Source organism: Sus scrofa, chromosome 17 (genome assembly GCF_000003025.6).
Source record: "Sus scrofa isolate TJ Tabasco breed Duroc chromosome 17, Sscrofa11.1, whole genome shotgun sequence".
In the NCBI taxonomy this organism is placed as follows: domain Eukaryota; kingdom Metazoa; phylum Chordata; class Mammalia; order Artiodactyla; family Suidae; genus Sus; species Sus scrofa.
The window spans coordinates 62,807,341-62,832,352 of record NC_010459.5 but is presented as its reverse complement, the minus strand read 5'-3'; the positions used below and the strand labels follow the sequence as shown (position 1 = coordinate 62,832,352).

General features: G+C 55.5%; 2 protein-coding genes across 4 annotated transcripts in view; one reads left to right on the top strand and one right to left on the bottom strand.

Annotated features, from left to right (window-relative positions):
* The window catches only part of PRPF6 (pre-mRNA processing factor 6), a 42,287-nt gene extending 25,443 nt beyond the window's left edge, over positions 1-16,844 (bottom strand). Inside the window, exons 1-9 of one of the 2 annotated variants that reach the window (XM_021077613.1) lie at positions 16,609-16,844; positions 14,831-14,999; positions 13,011-13,129; positions 10,347-10,425; positions 6,278-6,454; positions 5,891-6,046; positions 2,519-2,613; positions 1,768-1,924; positions 890-1,052 (exon numbers count right to left, since the gene is read on the bottom strand). In XM_021077613.1, the coding sequence (XP_020933272.1) occupies positions 890-1,052; positions 1,768-1,924; positions 2,519-2,613; positions 5,891-6,046; positions 6,278-6,454; positions 10,347-10,425; positions 13,011-13,129; positions 14,831-14,999; positions 16,609-16,679 (1,186 nt within the window). In that variant the 5' untranslated portion in view covers positions 16,680-16,844. Of the gene's footprint in view, positions 1-889; positions 1,053-1,767; positions 1,925-2,518; positions 2,614-5,890; positions 6,047-6,277; positions 6,455-10,346; positions 10,426-13,010; positions 13,130-14,830; positions 15,000-15,085; positions 15,427-16,608 lie in introns of those variants that run through there. The other variant, XM_021077614.1, reaches the window with a different exon arrangement.
* SAMD10 (sterile alpha motif domain containing 10) lies at positions 18,360-22,849 on the top strand. 2 transcript variants are annotated; one of them, XM_021077668.1, is made up of 5 exons: positions 18,360-18,546; positions 20,373-20,554; positions 20,637-20,808; positions 21,210-21,350; positions 21,516-22,849. In XM_021077668.1, exons 1-5 carry the CDS (start codon positions 18,456-18,458, stop codon positions 21,536-21,538), a joined length of 609 nt encoding a protein of 202 aa, XP_020933327.1. In that variant the 5' UTR covers positions 18,360-18,455; the 3' UTR covers positions 21,539-22,849. The 2 variants fall into 2 exon arrangements, with proteins under 2 accessions (XP_020933327.1, XP_020933326.1); XM_021077667.1 differs by lacking the exon at positions 21,516-22,849 and having other exon boundaries at positions 20,637-21,350.

The following is a 25,012-nucleotide window of genomic DNA, read 5'->3' as shown; positions in this document are numbered from 1 at the left end:
TGGCCTGCCAACAACCTGGACGGTGGGGTCCGAATCCGTGGCTGGAAGCCCTGCCCATCTGCCAGCACGTGCCTCCTTCTGACGGCTCCCTCCACACGCCACAAAAACAAGAGCTGGAAACCTCCCACTGCAAACTGCCCTCCAGTCCACAAAACACGTCGCGCTTCCCCCGGCTACAGATTCAGGTAGAGGAAGCCATGCGCCCAGGCTCCGACCCGCTCTGGATCAGCTCTCCGACCTACGGCTGCTGGCCTCTGGAACCAAGGTCAAAGCGTGTCTACCACACAGTGCTGGCGACAGGAGCGAACGGCTCTTTTCTCAGCTCTGCAGTAATGAAAAGCAAACGAGCCACAAACGCTCCATCTTGGCAGTGACTCCGGGCTGGACTCGGTTTCCCTGGCGTGCAAACAGTTCAGAGCGATGAGAGCCAAAGGCGCACACTGCCAACACGCTGCCTGGCAGGGGCTTCAACAGGAAGGCGTTTAAATTTAAAGGCGCCACTCAGGTGGGACTAGCCAGCCGGGTAAGACATGGCCTGAGGCAGGGAGGCACACAGCCACTCGGCCCCCTCAAGGCCCCCTGCCCTTCACTCCTCGGCTCACCGAGCCCTCGGGAGCCGCTCTGAGGCCAGCACCACCCTCACCCCGACACAGCGTGAGGAGAGCTGGGGCCTCAGAGCGGCTGCCCAGCTCCCTCAAGGTCACAGCAGGAAAAGGCACCTCCACCAGGTGGGGTCTCCCCAACGCAGGGCCCCGGGGTAGAAGCCCCAGCAAGCAGCAGAGGAGCCACAGGCGAGAGCCCGCACCGGGGCGGAGGGGGCAAACGCCCTTCACCCTGGGGGGGCACAGTCCGGCTGCCGTGCCCCGACGGCTCCCCAGGGGAGGCTCACCTTTCCGAAGAACCCGCTTCTTGGCGCGAATGTCTGTTTCCAGCTCTGCAGCTCTGATGTAAATCCGAACAGACTGGGGGAGGTGACGGACAGCCTGGGCCACCACAGCCTTGGCTGTGTCCCCAGGCTGCAGCCTGGCTGCCTCCAGCCAGACGTCTTCGCTCTGTGGGGAGAACAACAGAGCAGTGAGGGCACGTGCAGGCTGAGAGCCGCGCGGGAGCAGCCACCCGCCCCCGCCAAGTGCAGCCCACGTCCGGGAAACAGGAGGGCCGGTTCACCAGGTCCGGGCATCCTGGGTCTTACATTCAAGCAAAAAAGTCTGCTCCTGAGACCCCCTGCCACACCAACGCACGGGAATGTGGCTACAGCACATCTGTCCGGGTCCGAAAGGAACAGCATGCCCTCGGGGACAGGAAGTCAAGACCCGGACGAGGTGGCCGTTCCTCTGCCTGGGAGGTCACGCTTTATGCCTAACGTCCCAGGAAACTCAGAGGGCGCCCTCGGCTGTAGGCGCACCCCTGGCCTCAGGGGAAGCGATGGTCACTCAGAGGGTCTCACAAGACTTCCTAGGGCCTGTCTAATCCATCTGCTTCCAAAAAGAAGTTCTGGAAGACATTCCTACGACAGTGTCCACGTCCAGGCTCCCAGCACCGGGGAGGCAGGAGGGCCGCCCAGCTCTGCTCTCTCGCCAGGCTCATGCTGCTAGGAAAGAGCGGTGCTCGGCACCCAGCGCCGGCGAAAACAGGCGGCTCTGTCCCGCTCTGCCCTGCTCCCCGCCGTCCTGCGGCCTGCGGCTTCCACACCGGAGGGAGGCCACGCACGCAGCAGGACGCCGGGGGCCCTCGGGCACCGCACAGCCTCCCTGGGGAGCACCCTACCTTGGGGCACATCTCCGTCCCCTTCATAATGAGGTTCCGAGCTACTTGCAGCTTCCCGGTGACCTCCTCCAGGCGGGCCGATGCGATCCAGGCTGGCGGGTGGTGAGGGTTTGTCTCCCGCACAGACTTGAGGAGGAGTCGCGCCTTCTTGATGTCACTGTGAGGGCGAGGAAGCAGAGGGTCAGGCCGCCACCCGCCGAGGGCATGCCCGGCCCACAGGAGGGTGCCCGTACAGACCCAGCAAGGGAACAGTCAGATCCGATACCCCAGGGGACATAACCACGTCCAACTCGGTCTGCACGCTCCACGCAACATCCATGCAGACAGGCTCTGAGACCACTTCAGGTGCCAGGCTGAGCACCGGGCCAGGGCCAGGAGCCTGGGACACAGCTAGCAAGCTGCCGGCTGGCTCGGCATGCGCACAGCTTTGGCGTGTTCCCTGTAACGCCCTTAACGTCCACAGTGAGTGGATACAGAGCTATTTTAATCAGGAGATCAAACTACGCCACCGTGTATGACTCAGAATATCCACATCCTATTTTGGCTGCCTTTTTTTTTTTTTTTTTTTTTTTTTGTCTTTCTGCCTCTTCTAGGGCTGCTCCTGTGGCATATGGAGGTTCCCAGGCTAGGGGTCGAATCGGAGCCGTAGCCGCCAGCCTACACCAGACTGGCCGCATATTTTTAAAACAAAATCCAAACCGTTCTCGGCAACCTAAGCCCACCCTAGCCAACGGTTCTGCAGGACTCTCACTTGATGTCCCCTCCATGGGTTGGGATCATGGAATTCAAGTCCGTCAGGTAGCCTTTGGGGTCGACCACTGTCTGCCCACTCACTGAGTCGGACACCTGCAAGACAGGCCAGGCCAAGCAGTCAGATGGAGCCAGGAACGCCTGGAAGGGAGCAGCTGGAGGACCCCTGGAGCCCCTTCCCAGCGTCCCAACCACCAGTGGGTAGGGAAACTCTTTTTTGGCAGTGCCCATGGCATGTGCAAGTTCTAGGCCCAGGGATCAAAGGCGAACCACAGCCATGACAACACAGGCTCTTGACCTGATGAGCAACCTGGGAATTCCTGGAAACTTTTAAAGTAAGAAAACAACTGTAACTCAGACCAGAGTTTGCAGTGATAACAAGCAAGTTACATGTATACAAGACAAAGATTTATATTTTAAAAAAGAAATCCATAGAAGTCCCGGCGGGGGGGGGGGGGGGGGGGGGGGGGGAGGAATCTAACTGAACATAAGAAAGATCCATCTAGGAGTTCCTGTTGTGGTGCAGTGGAAACGAATCCGACAAGGAACACAAGGTTGTGGATTTGATCCCTGGCCTCGCTCGGCGGGTTAAGGATCCGGTGTTGGCGTGAGCTGTGGTGTCGGCCAGCTTCTGATTATACCCCTAGCCTGGGAACTTCCATGTGCCACAGGTGAGGCCCTAAAAAGCAAAAGCAGAAAAAAGAAAGATCCATCTAAGAATGAGTGAAACCTAGAAATAGTAAAGTTAGATTGCTCATTTCATCATACCATTCTCTAAAGCTGTCCAAGTTACCATGATAACAAGGAAAATCTCTGAGTAATAAATGGGCAAAAATACACAAAGACAAGAAAAAGATGAAAGGGAAACAGATGGGAAGGAAGAAATAAAACTCCCTTTGTTTGCAGACGACTTGATTATCTGTGTAAAAAATAAAGGAATCAAAAAAAGCTCCCAAGGAGTTCCCGTCATGGCTCAGTGGTTAACGAATCTGACTAGGAACTATGAGGTTGCAGGTTCGATCCCTGGCCTTGCTCAGTGGGTTAAGGATCCGGCATTGCCGTGAGCTGTGGTGTAAGTCGAAGACACAGCTCAGATCTGGCATTGCTGTGGTGGTGGTAAAAGCCGGCAGCTGTAGCTCCAATTAGACCCCTAGCCTGGGAACCTCCATATGCCATGCGTGCGGCCCTAGAAAAGGCAAAAAAAAAAAAAAAAAAAAAAATAGGAGTTCCCGTCGTGGCGCAGTGGTTAACGAATCTGACTAGGAACCATGAGGTTGCAGGTTCGGTCCCTGCCCTTGCTCAGTGGGTTAACGATCTGGCGTTGCCGTGAGCTGTGGTGTAGGTTGCAGACGCGGCTCGGATCCCGCATTGCTGTGGCTCTGGCGTCGGCAAGGGCTACAGCTCCGATTCGACCCCTCGCCTGGGAACCTCCATATGCTGTGGGAGCGGCCCAAAGAAATAGCAAAAAGACAAAAAAAAGACAAAAAAAAACTTTTCATGGAATACCTGCCAGAGACACGCAACTTCCCCACGAAGCAAGCACACCGACTGGAGGCTTGCTGGAGGGGAGGGGCTGCGGCTCTCCGACAAAGCCCCTCTGATCACACAGGCAGCCCCCGGCCGCGAGTGTGCAGCACCGCGCCTCTCAGAGGCGATTTGGTACTTAAGTGAAAACAGGCCGCTCTGACAACTCCTTTTCAAAGATACTACAAAAATGTTTACCTGCACCTACAAAGATAGAAGCACGAGTTTACCAAAACATGGTTTGTAATCACAGAAAAAGTAGAAACAACTTAAAAGGTCCATCAATCAAAGATTAAATCATGACACTGACCAGGAACTACTCTCCAACTTATAAAATACACGTCTAGTAACATGAAAACGTGCAATTTCAGATCTGTAAGCTACTCGTCTGTTTGTTTGTTTGTTTTGTCTTTTCTAGGGCCACACCCACGGCACATGGAGCTTCCCAGGCTAGGGGTCTAATGGGAGCTGTAGCTGCCGGCCTGCACCACAGCCACAGCAACGCGGGATCCAAGCCGTGTCTGCAACCTACACCACAGCTCACGGCAATGCTAGATCCTTAACCCACTGATAGAGGCCAGGGATCAAACCCGCAACCTCACGGTTCCTAGTCGGATTCGTTTCCACTGCACCACAACAGGAACTCCCTGAAGCTACTGTTTAACTGTAAAATTTTGCTCCCCATAAAAAATTCAAAGTACAACAAAAGCTCAATTAAAATTTACGTTTCCTACCACACCAGGTTGAGTAGTTCACTCTGCTATTTTTCTATTTCAAAGCACGTGTGAAATTTTTCAGTATAGGGAGTTCCCGTCGTGGCGCAGTGGTTAACGAATCCGACTAGGAACCATGAGGTTGCGGGTTCGGTCCCTGCCCTTGCTCAGTGGGTTAACAATCCGGCGTTGCCCTGAGCTGTGGTGTAGGTTGCAGACGCAGCTCGGATCCTGCGTTGCTGTGGCTCTGACGTAGGCCGGTGGCTACAGCTCCGATTCAACCCCTAGCCCGGGAACCTCCATATGCCGCGGGAGCGGCCCAAGAAATGGCAAAAAGACAAAAAAAAAAAAAAAAAAAAAAAAAATTTTTCAGTATAAATGTTTAACAAAAAGCATTCCCTGTGGCGTGGGTGTGTAGCCCTGGACGCATCCTAGGCAGGTGCCAATGCATCCGCGTGGATGTACTTTCTCCAACACACAGGCCACTTTGGGTCTGGCTCTCATGTGCATGGTGACTCTCCCAATTTGTTGGTTCTTTTGACTTTACAGTGCTTCCTCTATTGTGCAAAAGTTTTTAATTTCTATGTTGTCTAAGGTGAAAGTATTTTCCTTCCTGGTTTCCGATGTGCATGTCACGCGAAAGGGCTTCCCCTCTGCCTGGGTCACTGCCTAGAGCACTGAGCCAAGCGCACATCCCACAAGGATCACAACCACTGACCAGAGTGCAAGAAGAAAGCAGGGATGTGTAAAGAGGGGGCATGAAGCTACATCCACAGGAAGCACGTGGCTTGTCCTGAGTGCCTTGGTTTGGTCTGCTTCTCAGGCAGCCCTGTCACATGTGACAGACCCCAGGCCCTGAGGGCAGCACAACCACACCAGGCTGGCCCTTTGCTGCTGACATTTAGTGCCCTGCACCTGTGCCCGCCCCCCAAGCAGGTGCATGGACCAGGCTCACTGCAGAACCCTGCCTCTCTCTGTACCAGGACAGGGGACCGTACACGTCACAGGTCTGCTTACCTTGAGACAAAGCACTTCAAAAGAGGAACTTTTCCCAAGTATACATTAGGTTAACAGTCAAAACCCCCAAAACTGTTAGTACAACCTGCAGAAAAACAGCACATGACACAAACTCTCACCTGGCTCAGCCGCATGTCCATCAGAGTGTTCCTGGCTTGGCCGATCTTCCTCATGTCCAGCTCACCTGTGCCAGGTGTCATCAAACCAGGGGTCATCCCGCCTGGGTAGGGGGTGTTCAGTCCGCCTGGGTAGGGGGTGTTCAGACCTCCAAATTGCTGGAGGGAGACAGGACAAAAGGCCGGCTTGTGTACTCAGGCGAAGATGCGCATCTCCCTGAAATCTTTCCATGGAGGCCTGGCACGCAAGCCGCTGGGCAGCCAGACGCAGCCGCGGCACAGCTGCTGCGCTGCAGGAGCACGCGCCCCACCCCGGCGCCTCCCTGGGCTCCCTGCCAACCCACCCGACAGGCCAAAGGAGCCCCATTTGCCTCCTCTGTGGAGCCTCACAGTTTGTCGGGGATCCACTGAAGTGTGGTTCTCTCCAGTCTGCAAGTGTTTGGCAAAGAAACTGTCCGGAACAGGGGTCAGCTTCTCATAGCGCGGGTTCCGCTGGCGTTTGTTCCTGGCATCGCCAACCTCAGGGATGCTCAGCCACTCTTCTTCTGTGACTTCTGCCAACTTCCTCTAGAAATACCCGCCCCAGAAACATTCACTCTGGCAGAAGTTCACACCCACGAGAAAACCTGTGTTCTCCCTTACACCACCCCCAAACCATTTTGCCTTAAGAAAGGACCCCGACACAGAAACGACCATCTACTCCCACAGAGAAAGCCTCATCCTCCCCACAAAGAAAGCGCCACCCGGAGTTCCCACCGTGGCGCAGTGGTTGACGAATCCAACTAGGAACCATGGGGTTGCGGGTTCAGTCCCTGGCCTTGCTCAGTGGGTTAGGGATCCGGCGTTGCCGTGAGCTGTGGTGTAGGTCGCAGACGTGGCTCGGATCCCGCGTTGCTGTGGCTCTGGCGTAGGCCGGTGGCTACAGCTCCGATTGGACCCCTAGCCTGGGAACCTCCATATGCCGCGAGAGCGGCCCTAGAAAAGGCAAAAAGACGGGGAAAAAAAAAAAAAAAAAAAGAAAGCGCCATCCATCCCACACAGAAAGCGCCATCTACTTCACTTAGAAAAGTCAATTTGTTGGAGTTGCTCTACTTCACTCAGGCACAAATTGTTCTGTCAAAACTCAAAGGACATAATTTTAAAAAACTGATGTCTGGAGTTTCGGCTGCGGCTCCATTAGGAGTGGGTCACCATCCAGCGTCATCTCCGCAGCAGCACATGTTCAATCCCCAGCCCGGTGCAGTGGGTTAAGTATCCAGCACTGCAGCTCGGATTCGATCCCTGCCCTGGGAACTTCCACATGCTGCAAGTGCGGCGAAAAAAAAAGAAAAGAAAACCTGAGAAGTCACAACGGATACTACGGAAATACAGAAAACCATGAGAGAATACTATAAACAACTGTAAGCCAACAAATTTGACAACCTAGAAGAAATGGACGACTTTCTAGAGACCTACAGCCTGGCAAAACTGAGTCAAGAAGAAATAGATCAACTAAACAGACTGACCCCTAGAAATGAAATTGATTATGTCATAAAAACACTCATTACAAATAAAAGTCCAGGACCAGATGGCTTCACAGGTGAATTCTACCAAACCTACAAAGAGGAACCTATCCCCACCCTCCCTAAACTATTCCAAAATGTTGAAGAAGAAGGCACACTCCCGAAGACATTCTATGATGCCACCATCACCCTAATTCTAAAACCAAAGATGCCACCAAAAAAGAAAACGATCGGCCATTATCTTTGATGAATATAGACGCAAAAATTCTCAGCAAAATTGTAGCCAACCAAATCCAACAACATACCAAAAAGCTCATACACCACAACCAGGTGGCATTCATCCCAGGTTCATAAGGATGGTTCAACATATGCCAATCAATCAACGTCATCCACCACATTAACAAAAGAAAAGTCAAAAACCACATGATCATCTCACTAGATGCAGAAAAAGCACACAACGGGCCCAACATCCCTTCATGATAAAAACTTTCACCAAAGTGGGTATAGAGGGAACACACCTTAACACAATCAAAGCCATTTATGACAAACCCACAGCAAATATAACATTCAATGGAGACAAGCTGAAAGTCTTTCCACTAAAATCTGGAACAAGACAAGGATGTCCTCTGTCACCACTGCTATTCAACATAGTCCTGGAAGTCCTGGCCACAGCAATCAGACAAACAAAAGAAATAAAAGGCAACCAAATAGGAAGAGAAGAGGTAAAACTGTCACTGTACGCAGATGACATGATACTATATGTAGAAAACCCTAAGGACTCAACCCAAAAACTACCTGAACTGATCAACAGATTCAGCAAAGTAGTAGGATGTAAGATTAACATTCAGAAATCAGTCACATTTCTGTACACTAACAATGAAATATTAGAAAAGGAATAAAAAAATGCAATACCTTTTAAAATTGCACCCCAAAAAATCAAATGCCTGGGAATACACCTGACCAGGGAGGTAAAGGACTTATATGCTGAGAACTATAAAACATTAATCAAGAAAAGTAAAGAAGATGTAAAGAAAGGGAAAGATACTCCATGCTTCTGGGTTGGAAAAATTAATATCGTAAAAATGGCCATACTACCCAAAGCAATCTACAGATTTAATGCAATCCCTATCAAATTACCCATGACATTTTTCACAGAACTAGAACAAACAATCCAAAAATTTATATGGAAGCACAAAAGACCCAGAATTGCCAAAGCAATCCCGAGGAACAAAAACCAAGCAGGAGGCATCACTCTCCCAGACTTTAGGCGACATTACAAAGCCACAGTCATCAAGACAGTGTGGTACTGGTACCAAAACAGACATGCAGACCAATGGAACAGAACAGAGAACCCAGAAAGAAACCCAGACACCTACGGTCAATTAATCTTGGACAAAGGAGGCAAAAACATAAAATGGGGAAAAGACAGTCTTTTCAGCAAGAATTGCTGGGAAATCTGAACAGCTGCATGCAAATCAATGAAACTAGAACACACCCTCACACCACGCACGAAAACAAAGTCAAAATGGCTTAAAGACTTAAATATAAGACAAGACACCTTCAAACTCCTGGAAGAGAACACAGGCAAAACACTCTCTGACATCAACCTTATTATGAATGTTTGCTCAGGTCAGTCTCCCAAAGCAACAGAAATAAAAGCCAAAATAAACCGATGGGACCTAATCAAACTGACAAGCTTTTGCACAGCAAAGGCAACCAAAAAGAAAACAAAAAGACAACTTACGAAATGGGAGAAAATAGCTTCAAAGGATGCAACGGACAAGGGCTTAATCTCTAGAATATACAAGCAACTTACACAACTCAACAGCAAAAAAGCCAACCACCCAATGGAAAAATGGGCAAAAGACCTGAAGAGACATTTCTCCAAGGAAGATGTACAGAAGGCCAACAAGAACAGGAAAAAATGCTCAACATCACTGATTATTAGAGAAATGCAAATCAAAACTGCCATGAGGTACCACCTCACACCAGTCAGAATGGCCATGATTAATAAGTCCACAAATAATAAACACTGGAGAGGGTCTAGAGAAAAGGGAACCCTCCTGCACTGTTGGTGGGAATGTAAGCTGGTACAACCACTATGGAGATACCTTAGAAATCTATACATAGAACTACCATATGACCCAGCAGTCCCACTCTTGGGCCTATATCTGGAAAAAAAACTTTCCTTAAAAAAGACGCATGCACCTGTATGTTGACTGCAGCACAATTCACAATAGCCAAGACATGGAAACAACCCAAACGTCCATCAACAGACGATTGGATTAGGAAGATGTCGTGGATATATACACAATGGAATATGACTCAGACATAAAAAAGAACAAAATAATGCCAGTTGCAGCAACTTGGATGGAACTAGAGACTCTCATACTGAGTGAAGTAAGTCAGAAAGACAGGAGTTCCCGTCGTGGCGCAGTGGTTAACGAATCTGACTAGGAACCATGAGGTTGTGGGTTCGGTCCCTGCCCTTGCTCAGTGGGTTAACGATTCGGCGTTGCTGTGAGCTGTGGTGTAGGTTGCAGACACAGCTCGGATCCTGCGCTGCTGTGGCCCTGGCGTAGGCCGGCAGGCTACAGCTCCGATTCGACCCCTAGCCTGGGAACCTCCATATGCCGCGAGAGCAGCCCAAGAAATGGCAAAAAAAAAAACCCAAAAAATAAAATAAAAAATAAAGTTACACACACAAAAAAAAACCCCAAAAAACTAAAATAAAATAAAGTTACAAATAAACTCAGCCCTTTGTTCCACCTTTTGTAGTGAGGAGAGCGGAGGCTTGTTACATACACAGACACACACACATTAAACACGCTGGAGCAGGGGCCTTCTTCCACCCACTGAATTAAACAAAGGGCAGAGGCAGCAAAATCTCATCAGCTCCGCCTGAGCCTCGGTTCTCGGGAAGGGCATCAGGAATATCATGCCACCCGTCTGCTCACTTTGAGATCTGAGAACTGCTGCTGGATTTTGGGACGCTCCATACGGTATTTCTCAATTTCTTCTTTCTCCCTTTGCTCCCTAGGAAATAAAACGTGTGTGCACACATTAGAAATACTGCATGTCCGTTCTGAAACAAAGGCCTTTTATTATACTTCTTGATCAAACCACCAAAAAACGGAATAGTTCCACACACTCAGGACCTAAATCAAATCTATTTTAAGGCAACAGCGGACACATTAGCAAATTAACTCAATTCCCTACCAGGTGAAAACATGCAGAAATCACTAAAATAAAAGCAAATTTTGTCTTATTCCAATAAATACTTGCATTTGAATACAAGCATATTTACTGCTTTAAAATTATACAAAATTCCAAAGGCAGGGCCATCCTATGAAGACTCAACTCAGAAGCAAATCTGAAGCACTGTCCTAGTTGCCCATCCAACTCTCTACTCAATTTACCTTGCGCTCTTCAAAGGAGAGCTCCCTTCTAACGAACAAGAAGCCTGGCTGCTCCGACTGCCACAACCGACAGGTCTGTGACTTGGGGCCAGGTCACATGTGGATACAAAGAGCCATGGGAAATGGTGACTAAGTAAACTAGTGTGGATGTCCGCCCCGGAGCCAGGGTTCCAGCACTGAGCTCAGACAGGACTCCGACTGTGTGGCGACAAATGATGCGCCTGGAAAGGACAAACCCCTCCACGGGCTAGAGGTGGCCTGTCATCACGGCTCCTGATGGGGCGAGACACACAGACGCACCTGTCGGGTTTTCTGGCAAAAGACATTCCATCTGATTTTAATCAAGCCTCTGGGAGTTCTCTTGTGGCCCAGTGGGTTAAGGATCCAACAATGACACTACTGTGGCACAGGTTTGATTCCTGGCCTGGGAACATCCATATGCCGAGAACGAGGCCATAAAAAAAAGTTAATTAAATAAATAAATATTTTTTAAAAAATCAAGCCTCAGGATCCAATTTCCATTCCACCAAGCAATGCTAAAAGCATGACAGTACAAAGGCACCCTGAGGAGACAGGCAGCCATTCTGGGGGATGGGGTGCAGTTGGGGGGGGTGGCTAAGAGACATGCCCATGAGGGGTTCTGGTTGTGTCCTGGCTTAGAAAAGAAAGCTCGGAAGTTCCCGTCGTGGCTCAGCGGTAACGAACCCAACTAGTACCCATGAGGACATGGGTTCGATCCCTGTCCTCGCTCAGTGGGTTAAGTATCTGACATTGCTGTGGCTGTGGTGTAGGCCGGCAGCTACAGCTCCGATTCAACCCTTAGCCTGGAAACTTCCATATGCCACGGGTACGGCCCAAAAAAGACAAAAAAGAAAAAAAAAGCTGCTCTATGATGCTGTTGGGATAAGCAGGGAAAAGTGGATGCGGACTGGCTACCAGGTAACAAGACATACTGCTCAGTGCTGGGGCCCCACAAAGACCACGTGCAGGTGCAGATGAGGCAGACGTGCGAACTGTAAACAGTGTAGAGACTACGTGGCAGCAGGGGCATGTGTGCCACACTACTCTTCCTGTGTATCTGTGTTTGCGTTGTGACCAGTTTTCAGAAGCCAACCACTTTCGTTGGGGTTTTTTTGGTTTTGTTTTATTTTTGTTTGTTTTTCCTTAAGTCTTTTGTCTTTCTAGGGCCACACCCATGGCATATGGAGGTTCCCAGGCTAGGGGTCTAATCAGAGCTGTAGCTGCCGGCCTATGCCAGAGCCCGCAGCAACGCCAGATCCTTAACCCACTGAGCGAGGCCAGAGATTGAACCCGCAACCTCATGGTTCCCAGTCGGATTCATTTCCACTGCACCATGATGGGAACTCCATAAGCCAACCACTTTCTTAAAACCAGTTAATACAGCAATTCTCTACAAGTATCCATGTCATTCAGGATTCCGGTTTGTTTTTTGGCCACGGGATGCGCTAGTTCCCAGGCCAGGGATCAAACCTGTGCCACAACAGTTGGCAATGCCAGATCCTTAACCACCAGGCCACCAAGGAACTTCTCACTCAGGTTTTGGGGTTTTTTCCTTTTTTTTTTCAAGTTTTCTAAATGAACGAATTCCAGAAAATTGGAATCAAATCATCTTTAATATGCAAAACCACACTTAACTATCACACACACACACACACACACACACACACACAAGTTCCTACACATCAACTCAATAACATGCTTTTGAAAAACTCCCCCTGGAGTTCCCACCATGGCTCGGCAGAAAATGAATCTGACTGGAATCCACGAGTACTCAGGTTCAATCCCTTGGCCTCACTCAGTGGGTTAAGGATCTGGTGTTGCCGGGAGCTGTGGTGCAGGTCACAGATGCGGCTCGGATGTGATGTTGCTGTGGCTGTGGTGTAGGCCGGCAGCTACAGCTCCAATTAGACCCCTAGCCTGGGAACCTCCATGTGCCGCAGTGCAGCCCTAGAAAAGGCAAAAAGACAAAAAAAAAAGAAATAAACCAAAACAGAACTTTCTTTGTGGGGGGCGGGGGGAGGCTTCGCCAACAGCATGTGAAAGTTCCAAGGCCAGGGATCCAACTGGAGCTGCTGCTGTGACAGTGCTAGATCCTGAGCCAGCTGCCCCGTACGAGAACTCCCAGAACACAATTGTTCTAAGAAGCTGGCTAACAGTACGGAGAGCAATCGCTTGTCTTACCTCCTCTCCTTCCTTCTTTCATCCATCCTCTTGTCCAGGGCTGCGTAGATGGCATCTGCTTCCTCGTCGTCTTTCTCGTAGGGCCCGCTGGAGAAGAGACTCCCAGCGTAGCCATTAAACTGGGGCCAAACAGCATAACTTAGACCATCAGTCTTCCCTCCAACACAACCCCCACCAGCAGAAACAGCACAGCCAGCTGCGAAAAGTCTGCTGAACAGGTTTTGTCAACCAGTTGAACCCTAGCTGGAGGTAACCAAAGAGCTGCTGAGCAGTCTTCAAAAGGGTCAAGGGCATGAAAGAAGAACATCTGCACCAATCAGAGGAGGCGAAGGACACAGCTAAACGCAGTGTGGGCCCTGGCCTGGGTCCTGGGCCAGGAGGAGGACAGAGGCAGAAAACCCGTGGGATTCAAGTAAGAGCTACAGGTTAGTTAAGAGTGCCGAGTCAACATTCACTTCCTGATTTCAGCAACAGCACTAGGGTTGTGAGAAGAGGCTTGTGAAGAGTAGGCAGAAATCCTCCATTTAATTTTTAAAGTTCTCTGCAAGTTTAAAATTATTTCTGAGTTCCTGTCGTGACTACAGTGGAAATGAATCTGACTGGCATCCATGAGGACACAGGTTTGACCTCTGCCCTCGATCAGTGGGTTAAGGATCCAGTGTTGCCATGGGCCATGGTGTAGGTCGCAGACGTGGCTCGGATCTGGCGTTGCTGTGGCTGTGGTGTAGGCCGGCAGCTTCAGCTCTGATTCCACCCTTAGCCTGGGAACCTCCCTATGCCGCAGGTGCGGCCCAAAAGACCAAAAAAAAAATTTTTTTTTTCAGAATTGAACTTCTTTTTTCTTTTTTGGCCACACAACAGCATATGGAGCTTCCAGGCCAGGGATCAGATCCAAGCCACAGCTGGATCCCAGAGCTGTGTCCCAGCTCTCCTAAAATGCCACCTATCCTGTCGCATCACAGCAGGAACTCCCAGAACTGAATTTTAAAAATCTTTCCCTCTAAAGAAAAATGCCATCTGTTACAACACATCTGTAGAAAACTTCCATTGACCAAACATCAATTAACCAAGAGAATGAGCACTAAAGCCAAAGAAAGCAAGGATTACCACCAATTCCACTTAAAATTTTCATCATTAAAGATCAGCCAAGGAGTCCCCACTGTGGCACAGTGAGTTAAGAATCCTCTCACTGCAGCTGCTCGGGTTTTGAACAAGTGCATGTTTGATCCCCTGCCCCACACAGTGAGTTAAAAGAGCTGCAGCCGGCTCGGATTCAATCTCTGGCCCAGAAACTTCCATATGCAGTGGGCCATTAAAAAAAAAAAAAAGAGGAGTTCCCATCGTGGCGCAGCGGAAACGAATCTGACTAGGAACCATGAGGTTGCGGGTTCGATCCCTGGCCTTGCTCAGTGGGTTAAGGATCTGGCGTTGCTGCGGGCTGTGGTATAGGTCACAGACTCGGCTCGGACCTGGCATTGCTGTGGCTGTGGTGTAGGCCGGCGGCTACAGCTCCAATTCGAAGCCTAGCCTGGGAACCTCCATATGCCGTGGGTGTGGCCCTAAAAAGGACAGAAGAGACAAAAAAAAGAAAAAGAAAAGAGACCAGCCAAGACAACACGCCAGTGTAACAACTCTAACACTTGCAAAGGCATCAAGTGCACAGTTGTTTGCATTTTTCACATGCCCCTCACTGCTGGCACTATCCCACGAGTAGCTGACATAAGAGCACCCGCCACCCCAAGCCACTCATCACAGATGCCAAGAGCACACTGCTGAAGCTGGGCGGCCCTTCTGGACACTGGCCAGGGAGCCCCAGTCACCTCATCATAGTTGGTGTCATTCAGATCCTCATCGTCGTCATCTGCGGCCTGGCTCTTCTTCATCTGGTCCCCGACGGTCCTCTTGCCCGGGGGCGCGTGGCGGTCATCCACGGGATCATTGGCATCCCGGGCAGGCCCAATGTCTGACCGGGTGGTGAAGCCAGTGGCACTGCAGGAGACCCCAAGACGCCCACTTATCTGAGTGGCCTTGTTTCTGTGCTTTTCCCTCCACAGGCGTCACCTGATGACACCTACTTTTCCAACTGCTCTGGGAAACCTCCAAAGATCCCGTGAACTCCCCACAGTGCCGTGTGTGCAGGGAACCCCACACAGCCGTGCTCTCCAACGTCGCCGTCCGTCCGCTTCAGGACAGGAAGCTGAGGAGGCTACCAAGGCTCTCTCCTGCCACCCCCGTTCTCCGGGAGAGGGCTTCGCCAGGGCACCAGCCTCCCATTCCCAACACCTGCTAGGCATCTCCCTCTCCCACTCCACCCGGGCCTTCCAACGCAGCTCGGCCCAGGCAGAGCTCCCCTTCCGCACCGGCCCTGCAGCGGCAGCTCTGGGCTGTTTCAGCGGGTGGTGGCAGTGCCGTCCCAGGCACCATGGCATTGGCTCGGCCTCCCTCTCCCTCCCACCCGCCTCCAAGCTCTACAGGGTCTCCCCCCAGAACCCATGCTCCTGAGACCATGACTCCCATCCCATCTCGTTAGGAAGCAAGCTACCCCCCTGCATGGAGCTTCCCTAGCTTCAACACAGCTCCGACCGCAGCCTCTACGCAGCAAGGCTCTCATTCAGATTTGAAGGAGGAAACGAAAGCTTTACAGGCAAGCAAAAGCTAAGAGAATTCAGCACCACTAAACCAGCTTTACAACGAATACTAAAGGAACCTCTCTAGGTAGAAGGAGACCATAACCAGAAACAAAACTATGACGAGTGACGGGGCTCACCGGCAAAGACAAACACGTGAGAAAGGGAGAAGGTCAGCCACACACAAACAGGCCACCAAACCCAGAAATCGGGAGCAGAGGAGGGTACAAAGGCAGGATGCTGGGGATGCACTGGCAATGAAGAGACCAACAGCTTACAACAACCCTGTGTATACAAAGACTCCTATATCAAAACTTCACGGTAACTGCAAACCAAAAATCTACAAGAGATACACACAGAAATAAGAAAAAGCAACCCAAAAACAACACTGAAGACAGTCATCAAACCACAAAAGAAGATAATAACTGCTCAATTCCTCAGCAATAAACGGCCGTCATCTGATCTAGGGGACCCAGTCACAAGCCTCACAGATGCCACCCCTGCCCGCGGAGAGCTGACTCTGAACAGGCAGTACTGTGACCACCGACACCGCAGCGGAAGAACGAGCAACCCTGAGCGAGCACACAGAGGACCCCGGCCGGACGGTGGGGGAATCAGTCCCGTTCAAGGCAGGGGTTGGGGGGGGGCGATGCCTGGCCTGGGGGGTAGTAGCCACGGTGCTCAACTACAAGCACTGCACACTCGCAAGACGGCGTTACCACCCGCCTCTCAGCACAAACACCGGGCTCAGAGCGCCCCGGTGTCCCGTCTCCTGGGGAGGCAGCCTCGCTCGGGTCTGTCCGAACCCAGGACGCCGTTCTTCCCACAAAGACCTGGCCAACCCTGCGCCACCGCTGCTCTCGTCCTCCCCGCCCCGACCCGCCGCCTCACTGAGACGTGTGGGCAGTCGCGACGCGACCACGGTCCCGCCCGGGGCTCCACCCCAGCGCGCGGCCCGCCCCAGGCCTCACCCCCGGCCCAGCCCGGGCACGTAGCCGAGCGGAGCGGGCATGCCCAAGAACGGCTTCTTCTTCTTGTTCATCGCGGCTGTGACGCCGACGGCCGGGAAGGGAAAGGACGGAGGCTGCGGCCGGAGGCCAAAGACGACAGACGACCGAAGCGCCGCCGCAGGAAGAGCTCGCGCGCCCGCGTCACCCGCGCCCCGGAAGCAGAGCGCGCGAACCGACAGATCCCCGCCCACCTCGGCGGCCCCGACCGGAAGTTCCCTAAAGGCGACTTCCGCCCGCTTCCGGCGGCTCCTTGACTCCGAGACCGAGACGCGATAGGCGCATGCGCGGGGGGCGCCTGCTCGTGTAGCTGCGGGCGGGCGGGCGGTGTCACCCTCGATTAGCCCTCGATTAGCAGTCTGCACACGGGGGAACCTCAAACCTTGAGCCGGGGCGGCCCTGCTAACTGCGTGTACTCGATGCATTTCCGATACCTGCCTGTATGGGCAGGACCTATGGGTCCCCCGCCTCCCGGATCCGCCCTCCCTGCCCCCCGCCCAGTCGCCCTGGCCCCGGGGCAGGGCCTAACACAGCTCCGGGGGCTGCACACCCAGCCAGTTGTGTAGAGCTTATGCGGAGTGTATGTGTTGTGATCGCGTGTCCCCGGGTGCAGACTGCTTCCCTGGCTCTCCGCGCTCAGATTTCTGGACCCGATCCGGCAGCGCCGGTACCTGTACAGGCCCCCACCCCCACCATACCCTGAACATTCAGGTGCTTCTGGTGAGGGTGGGAGCCCAGATCCTAGGGAGCTAATTGATGAGCATAAATAAATGCACCAGGACAAGTTAGTATGCGGGCATGAGTGGTCACAGCATGTGGGTGAATTCCGTGTGTCCGTGGGCACAGGTGCAAGTCAAGCCACCTGTGCTCATATTTTAGGTGAATATGCATGACCGTCCTTGGCATACATGTCTGTGTGTCCATGTGCACGTTTGCTGAGGTGGCTGTGGGACATCCTCTGGCCCCCACATTCACCTGGGGAGAGCCCTCAGGCTCTAGGCAAAGCAAGCAAAAAGCTGGCCACATGTTTAGCCTTCTGCTGGACCAGGCAGCCCCCAGCCCACCCTAACCTTTCTCACTGGGGTCCTGGAGCAAACATAGCTCTCCTGCCTGCTGCAGCCTTCTCAGAGTTTCTCCCTCCTCCTTGCCCCCAGCCGAATCCCTTTCAGCACCACGCCCTGGACGCTGAGTCAGATTCTGGGTCTCCAGAGGGGAGGGGAGAGACCCTGCTGTCCTCCAGAAGTTTGCGGTGTTGTGGGGAATAAGAAAGGGTCGAACTGACTTCTCTGGGGAAACGAGTGCCCGTTGGACAGGGAGACCACTGGAGAGGTCTGGAGATGACGTGAATAAAGGAATAAGTAAACTGACATAGGAGAATGGGTTAGGTCTGGCCCTTGACCTGGCCCCCAGTGGACAGAAGCTCCCCGGAGCAGGTACACTACCCTCTCCCCTCCACACACGCACTCTTATGTCCCTGACTCAGATGCTCCTGCAGACCTCTGGATCTCCTGCCGGTGCACAGAGTCCCTTGTCCTTGCACGCCCAGGTGCGCACTGCCGGCCCGTGCCCTGGCAGGCACCGTTCGCATACGCAGATCCGCGCGCCGCCGACACACCTCCGAGTTCCCGGAGCGCGCCCGGCTCTCAGGGCTCAGCGGCAGGTGCCTCGCCGCGCAGACTCGCCGGGCGCGGGGACCGGCTCGGGCGCGGGGCCGGTTGGGGCGGGGCGGCGGCGCGCGTTCCCCGCCGGCCACACGGGCCGCCCTGCGCCCGGCGAGGGGCGTGTGCACAGGCGGGGGACCCGCGGGCCCCATGTTCACGGAGCTGAGGACCAAGCTGAGCCCCCCGCGAGGCCGCTCCGGGGCTGTGCGCGCCGGCTTCGGGGAGCGCCGGGATGTGGACGGTGAGCGGGCTGGACCGGGGCGCGGGAGTATCGGGGTCTGGGGGCTCGAGGACCGAGAGGGACAGGGGCGGGTCCTGGCGGACTCCGAATGGCAGCCGCACTCGGAGTGGGGGGCGCGCCCTGGTCGAACAGGGTCTCGGGTGTCTTTGTCCTGTGCCGGGGCGGGGGTGGGGTGGGGGCGGGCAGTCAGGCCTTGGGAATCAGCGCGCCTTGGTTTGGGAGAGGTGACCCGCTCGGGCTCCTGTCCCCAGGCGAGTAGCACCCCTTTGATCACCTTCTCCTTTGCGCGGAGAAAACCTTCCCCAGCCCCAGCAGTGGGGCCGAGGGGTGGCCGAGACCACAGCGGGACTCAGGCGCCCCCTCCCCATTTTCCTACTGGAAATCTGACATTGGGGCTAGAAGGCGGGACGCACCGATGGACGGACGAAGAGCCCTCCCCCCGGCGCGGACAGGAAATGGGCGGGGCCAAACTGGCCCGGGACAGGTGGCAGAGGCCTCCCACTAGTCCTACCGCCCCTGGCCGGCCTGCGCTGCGAGGCCCAGCGACCCAAAGCCCTGGGACCCCTGCAGGCCCCTGTTCCCTGGGAGGTGCCAGTCTTCTTCCCCCACAGTAGTTACTGCAAGGCACCTCCAGCGGCCACACCCTCTCTCTGACCCCAGGCCTCAAATTTAGAGTCGCCTGTGGCCACTGATACCAGAAAGTTGCAAGAATGGGGAGGAAGGGGGGTAGTGGGGGTGGGGGGTGGGGGGAAATAGTAAGACGTGGGTTTCCCCGCATTAATGAGACCTCCTGGGCACATCACCAAACCCTCCCCTCCCTAGGGGTGAGAGGTTGTGTCCACAGCAGGGAAGGTCTCCCTACGGCTGCGGGGGGTGGGTCCAAGGCCCTGGCCTGGGAACCTGATTCTGCCTGCTGAGTCAGGGGCTGGCGCCGCTATAACTTGGGGGCAAGGTTGGGTCCTGCTTCCTGTCTCTCCCCAGGGCCCTCTTGATGTGTGGACGTCACAGAGAATCTTGATCCATCCATTCATTCATCCACCGTGTTTCTGGGCACCTCCCATTTACCTGGAGCCATGCCAAGGGAGGGCCCCATCCAAGGGTCTGCCCTCCGCTGACTCATGTCAGCACCAGCACAGAAATGATGGCAAAACTGAAACGTGATGAGTGGGGTGAAGCTAGGGTAGGAAGGGAAAGCACAAATCGGCCCCTGAGCCCCTGAGCCCACGGCTGCAGCTGGCATGCTTGTGCTGAGCAGCCCGTGCCCTTGCGACCCTGCCACACACAGGAGCTGCCTGGCTACCAGGGGCCTGTGGGAGGGGAGGGAGCAAGAACCTTGTCAGCTTGCCAGGGTTCAGGCTTCTTGTCCGCGAGTCACCTCGCTGGCTGTGACAGCGGCCAGGCCTCAAACGCTAGGTATGGCGACAGAAACCAGGTGCCTTCGCTGCCAAGAGCGGATCTCCCGGGGGCTGGGGCTGGGGTTTCCTCACAGGCAAGTCCATGTGTGCCCTGGTTGGATGAGGCTGTGCCAGCCAGCCCAAGGCAAGGAGGAGGCCAGGGCCACCTCGGGATAGCCTCGGCTGCTGAGTGCTGGGCTCCCCGGCAGGCACATCACTCTAATTACCCAGGGGAAGGTGTGTGCAGTTCTGCAGTTCTGGGTTGGAGTCCTCGAGTCAGCTCTTACCCACTGGAGCTCTCTGCGGGCTTGGGCAAGTGTGCCCCCCCCCCACCCCAGTGACGGCAAGATGGGCTGGCGGGAAGCTGGCTCACAGGGAAAGGCGCCTCAGGCCCTGCCCGGACCACCTTGACCAGGCAGCCCTGCTCTGCAGCTACAGCCCACTTCAGCTTCTGCCGGACCCTCCTGGAGCACACGGTGTCAGCCGAGAGCATCCCCTGCCACCTGCCCCGGACACCAGGCACCAGCCTCACGTGGCACGATTCCCGTAGCCAGAGGGCAGCCGGTGGCCGGCCAGTCAAGCTCCTACAGCAGCCTGGCACAGAGGCCCCTCAGGTACCAACCCACTCCACCCGCCCCGCCCCGCCCCGCCCCCGCCTCACCCCCTCACTCTACCGGCGCCCCCCTCTCCCCACAGGGCCGGCTGTACTCTGACCACTACGGCCTCTACCACACCAGTCCCTCCCTGGGTGGCCTGACGAGGCCTGTGGTCCTGTGGAGTCAGCAGGACGTCTGCAAGTGGCTCAAGAAGCACTGTCCCCACAACTACCTCGTCTACGTGGAGGCCTTCTCCCAGCACGCCATCACCGGTGCCGCGGGGGGACTGCGGGGGCTGCGGTGGAGGGAGGGGTGCAGGGGTCCCTGGAGGCCCCCTCCCTGCTCCCTTCTGCCTCCTCTCCACGTCAACCCGTCTTCCTGGTCTCTGTCTCTCTGCAGAGTCTCTCCCAGTGTCTGTGTCTGTTTTCATCTGGCTTTGTTCTGCCCAGTCCATCCGTCCCTGTCCTTCCTTTGCCCCCTCCCTTTCTCCCTGTTTCTCAGAATCTCTGCAGCTGGCTGTCTCTCCCCATCCAAACCCTCGCTTCCTCTCTATCTCCCTCTCTTTCTGTCTGTCTCTCCCTGTCCCTGCCCCTTCACGCTCTCTGATTTTGCTTTTGCTTTTGAAGCCCCTCAGATGGCGAGCACAGCTCACCCCTCTCTCCCTCCCTCCCAGGCCGGGCGCTGCTGCGGCTGAATGCAGAGAAGTTGCAACGGATGGGGCTGGCGCAGGAGGCGCAGCGGCAGGAGGTGCTGCAGCAGGTGCTGCGCCTGCAGGTGCGCGAGGAGGGGCGGAGCCTGCAGCTGCTCAGCCAAGGTCAGTGGGAAGAGCCAGGAGTGCCCGTGGGGCTTGGAAAGGCCAGGGGTGGGTGGGTTGATCTCGGGAGGGAGGCCGTGGGGCCCCAGTAAGGGCCATCCTGTCCTCAGGGCAGAGTGGATGATGCCAGAGGCCCCCAATCCTCCTCGTGCCCATCCCCCCCAGCTTCCTTCGGAAACATGTCCTAGCTGCTGCCTGAGGCTTGAACCCCAGACCTCAGCACTGTGACCGGAGCCCCTGACAAGGACGAGGCAGGGCTGGCTGCACAGCCCCTTTCGGACCCTGCAAGAGGCCCCAGGGGCCGAGCCCAGCCCAATGGACAGGTGGGACCAGGCTTGCCACCTCTGGTTATACACTCCAGGCTGTGCCTGGGATCGGGCAGGTGGGCACTGCTGTGGCCCTTCCTCCCAGGACCTGAGCCCAGGCCCACCCCCTGGTGCTGCTGGCGGCCACCTGGAGCCACTATTGGTTTGCCCTCCACCCCCCAGGCTCCCAGGGAGTCTGCTTATTTATATTCCCTTCGCCCAGGTTGATGTTCGCCCTCCATCACCTGCAGTCGTGAGTCTTCTAGACACCCTGCCCCCTCCCAGGCCAGAGGTCTGCCCCAGCCCTGTTTGCCCGCTCCCCCAGCACCCCTAGGGCTGCCCACACAGGTGGGGTGAACTGCCAGGCTCCCTGTGGCATGTCCCTGCCCAGACAATGGTCATTGGCATTGGCCCACCGGGCACCGTGCCAAGTGCTTTCACTCATTTTTGAAACCCTCACCACGCCCCCGTCTGTTCACGGGCACTGGGACACGTGCCCAAGACCTGACTGGCACAATGAGGACCCCACACCCAGCACTCAGCACCAGGTTCAGCCCCATCCTGACCTCAAGTTTAGGGACGTCTCTCACCTCCCAGGGTCATGGAGAGCCCCATCTCGGCTTGGCCATGGCCGGGCATTCCCAGTGCCCCTTTCCGAGGAAAACCCGGACGCACACGGAACTGTCCCGATGGCTGCACCTTCCACTCGGTGGGCCAGAGGGCCCTGGGTTTGGGACTGGTGCTGCCCGGCAGAGGGACAGCTAGGATGGTGCCGGCAGCCCCGTGCTCTTGCTCCTCTGCCCATCATGCACTCCCCTAGGGGACTCTGAAAATCACAAAGACCGGGGACGGCGGCGAGAGGCTGAATCCCCAGCCCCTGCTCTATGTCCTGAGCTGGCCTCAGGATAGGGAGGCTGGTTGTTGCAGGTCCCATATGAAATTTGAACTGGCCTGGTGCCCCTTGTCCCGTGTGTCCCCTGTGGAAGCCCCTCATCCTGCCTGGCTGTCTTGAGTATCCCTGGCCGCTTCATGCCATCATGACGTCACCCTTTCCAAGGAGCCGTTCCATCTCTCTCCCTTTCCCTCCTGGTCTTGCCTCCTCAACCCTGCTGTGCTCCTGTCTCGTCTTCCTTGTTTTGCGCTAACTTTTTTATATTCTGACAAAAGGCCAGAAATAAACTTGGTTCTCAAGTGCCCTAAGTGTGGTGTCTGGCTCTGGCCAAGCAGGCACGTGGGCTTGGCCAGAGCCTTTGGAGGGGCCCTGGGTCTGGAAGGGGGTGGGGTGCCAGGACCGGCTGCCTCCTCTAGCCCAGGCCACCAGAGGGCAGCAGTGTCTCATCCTGGGGGGTGGGGAGGCATTTACCTGCCCCAGACCTGGGGGGGCAGGGGGGAAACGGGGCAGAGACCAAAATGAGCTCAGCCCCGGGGCGTGCTCAGACACAGGGACACAGGTGTGTTAGGTTCCTGGGCCTGTGGAAATAAATCACCACCACTGGGAGGCCCCACACAATTCTCCAGGCCACTACTCTGCGCTCCAGCAGGGCAGCAAGCCAGGGCGCAGGGGCGGGAGACCGCTTCCTGGCTTCTCTCAGCTTCCGGTGTCCACCCTGGGGACTCCTGGGCTCCTGGATGCACCGCTTTATCCTGGATTCTGGGGTCATGTCACTTTCTGTTTGTGTCAAATCTCTCTCCTACAAGGACCCTTGTCACGGGTCTTAGGGCCGCCTGGATGACCGCTTCATCTCAAGATGTTTTAACTTTATTACATCTGTGAAACCCTTATTCCAGATAAGGTCCCACTCACAGGTTCCGGGGATTGGAAGTGGCTATCTTTTGGGTCCCCTTTCAGCCCCCCATCAGAAACACACGTCACAGCACACGCCCTGACACTCATACCTCCATAGCAAGCAGACACACAAATACGAACACAGAGGCATAAACTGGCAGCTACAGTCTGGCACTAACACACAGAGACACAGTGACCCCAGCGTCCAGACCCACAACACAGAATCCCAGCATCGCATGACCCCCTAACACGGGCAAGACACCAGGCCCAGTGTACCCCCTACACAACACAGACATCACACCCTGCCCTGACATGCAGACGCACTGTGGCCTGGACACACATTCACCAAGAACCAAACACCCCGCCATACCCTCTGTGCAGTCACCTGGACATGAACATACAACAGGCATCTTTTTCTTCTAGTACAGGACAGAGACGTGCCCTGACACCTCTATGGCCAAACAGGACACTGCTTGACACACATGAGCAGAGGGACACACACCTACCAACAGGTGTGGACACATTCCACGTAGACATGCAGACTTGCACGAGGAAAGCTGGCGAACCTGGGTGCGCCTCAGGCGCACACACCAGCCCCCTGCCTGAAATCCTGCGTCTCGACACCAGGGCAGGCACAGGCTCTGACTTCCAAGGGAAAGACTAACCCCCCTGCAGAGGGCACCCCGCCTCTGCCCCCGTGAGAGGCAACGATCCCTCCCCGTGAGGTGAGGAGGACCCCAAATCTTCCCATGAGCGGTGTAGGAGGAGCTGCTCCGGTGTGGACAGAGCACGTGGGAAGGGCCCCAGGGAAGGAGGTGCACCTCGTGCCTCTGTTTCCCTACTAGCACCCCTTCTCTGCTCGGCTCATTGCCCAGTCCTGGTGAGGCTGGTGCCCCACCCCCACCCCCAGACCCAATACTTCTGGGGCACAAAGGAGCAAGGCACTGGCCGCTGGCCCAGGACCACCCTCCCCCCAAAGTAGACAGAGGCTGCTCCAAAGGGCAGGAATCCCAACAAAGCCCCTGGCCTCTAGCTGCCCAGGCCCTGCCAGGACCCAAGCGAGTTCGTGAGGGTGGCCACAGGCAGACGTGGTCACAGGGCTGGCTGGAAAAGAGGCAGCGCGTGCAGGCTCCTGGGCCCGGTGGCCAGGAGTTCAAGGTCCGGGGAGACCTCGGCCTCCGACGGCCACACCTTCGCAGGGCCAGGTCCTGGAGACACCCCGTCGTCGCTTCAATCCACGCGCGCCGGGAGTGGGGCAGTACCCGGACCCCTGCCGAGCCTCGGCCGACCCCACCGCCTGAACACCGCCTCCCGGCCCGCAGGGGCAGCCCCGGCCCCCTCGCGCCGGCGGCCCGGCGGACGCAGGCGGCCGCCGGCGCGCGGCCGGCCGGATGGGCCCCCTCCCCCGACCCGGCTCCCCGTCGCGGAGCGGCGGCAGGAATACCGCGAGAGTTCGCCCCCTCCCCCCCACAGTAAAACTGTCAAAGGTGGGAGGGGCGGGAGCGCGCATGTGCGCAGCGCGGCGCGCAGCCTGCGCCGCCCGGACCCCGCGCCCCGCGCCCCGGCCCGGC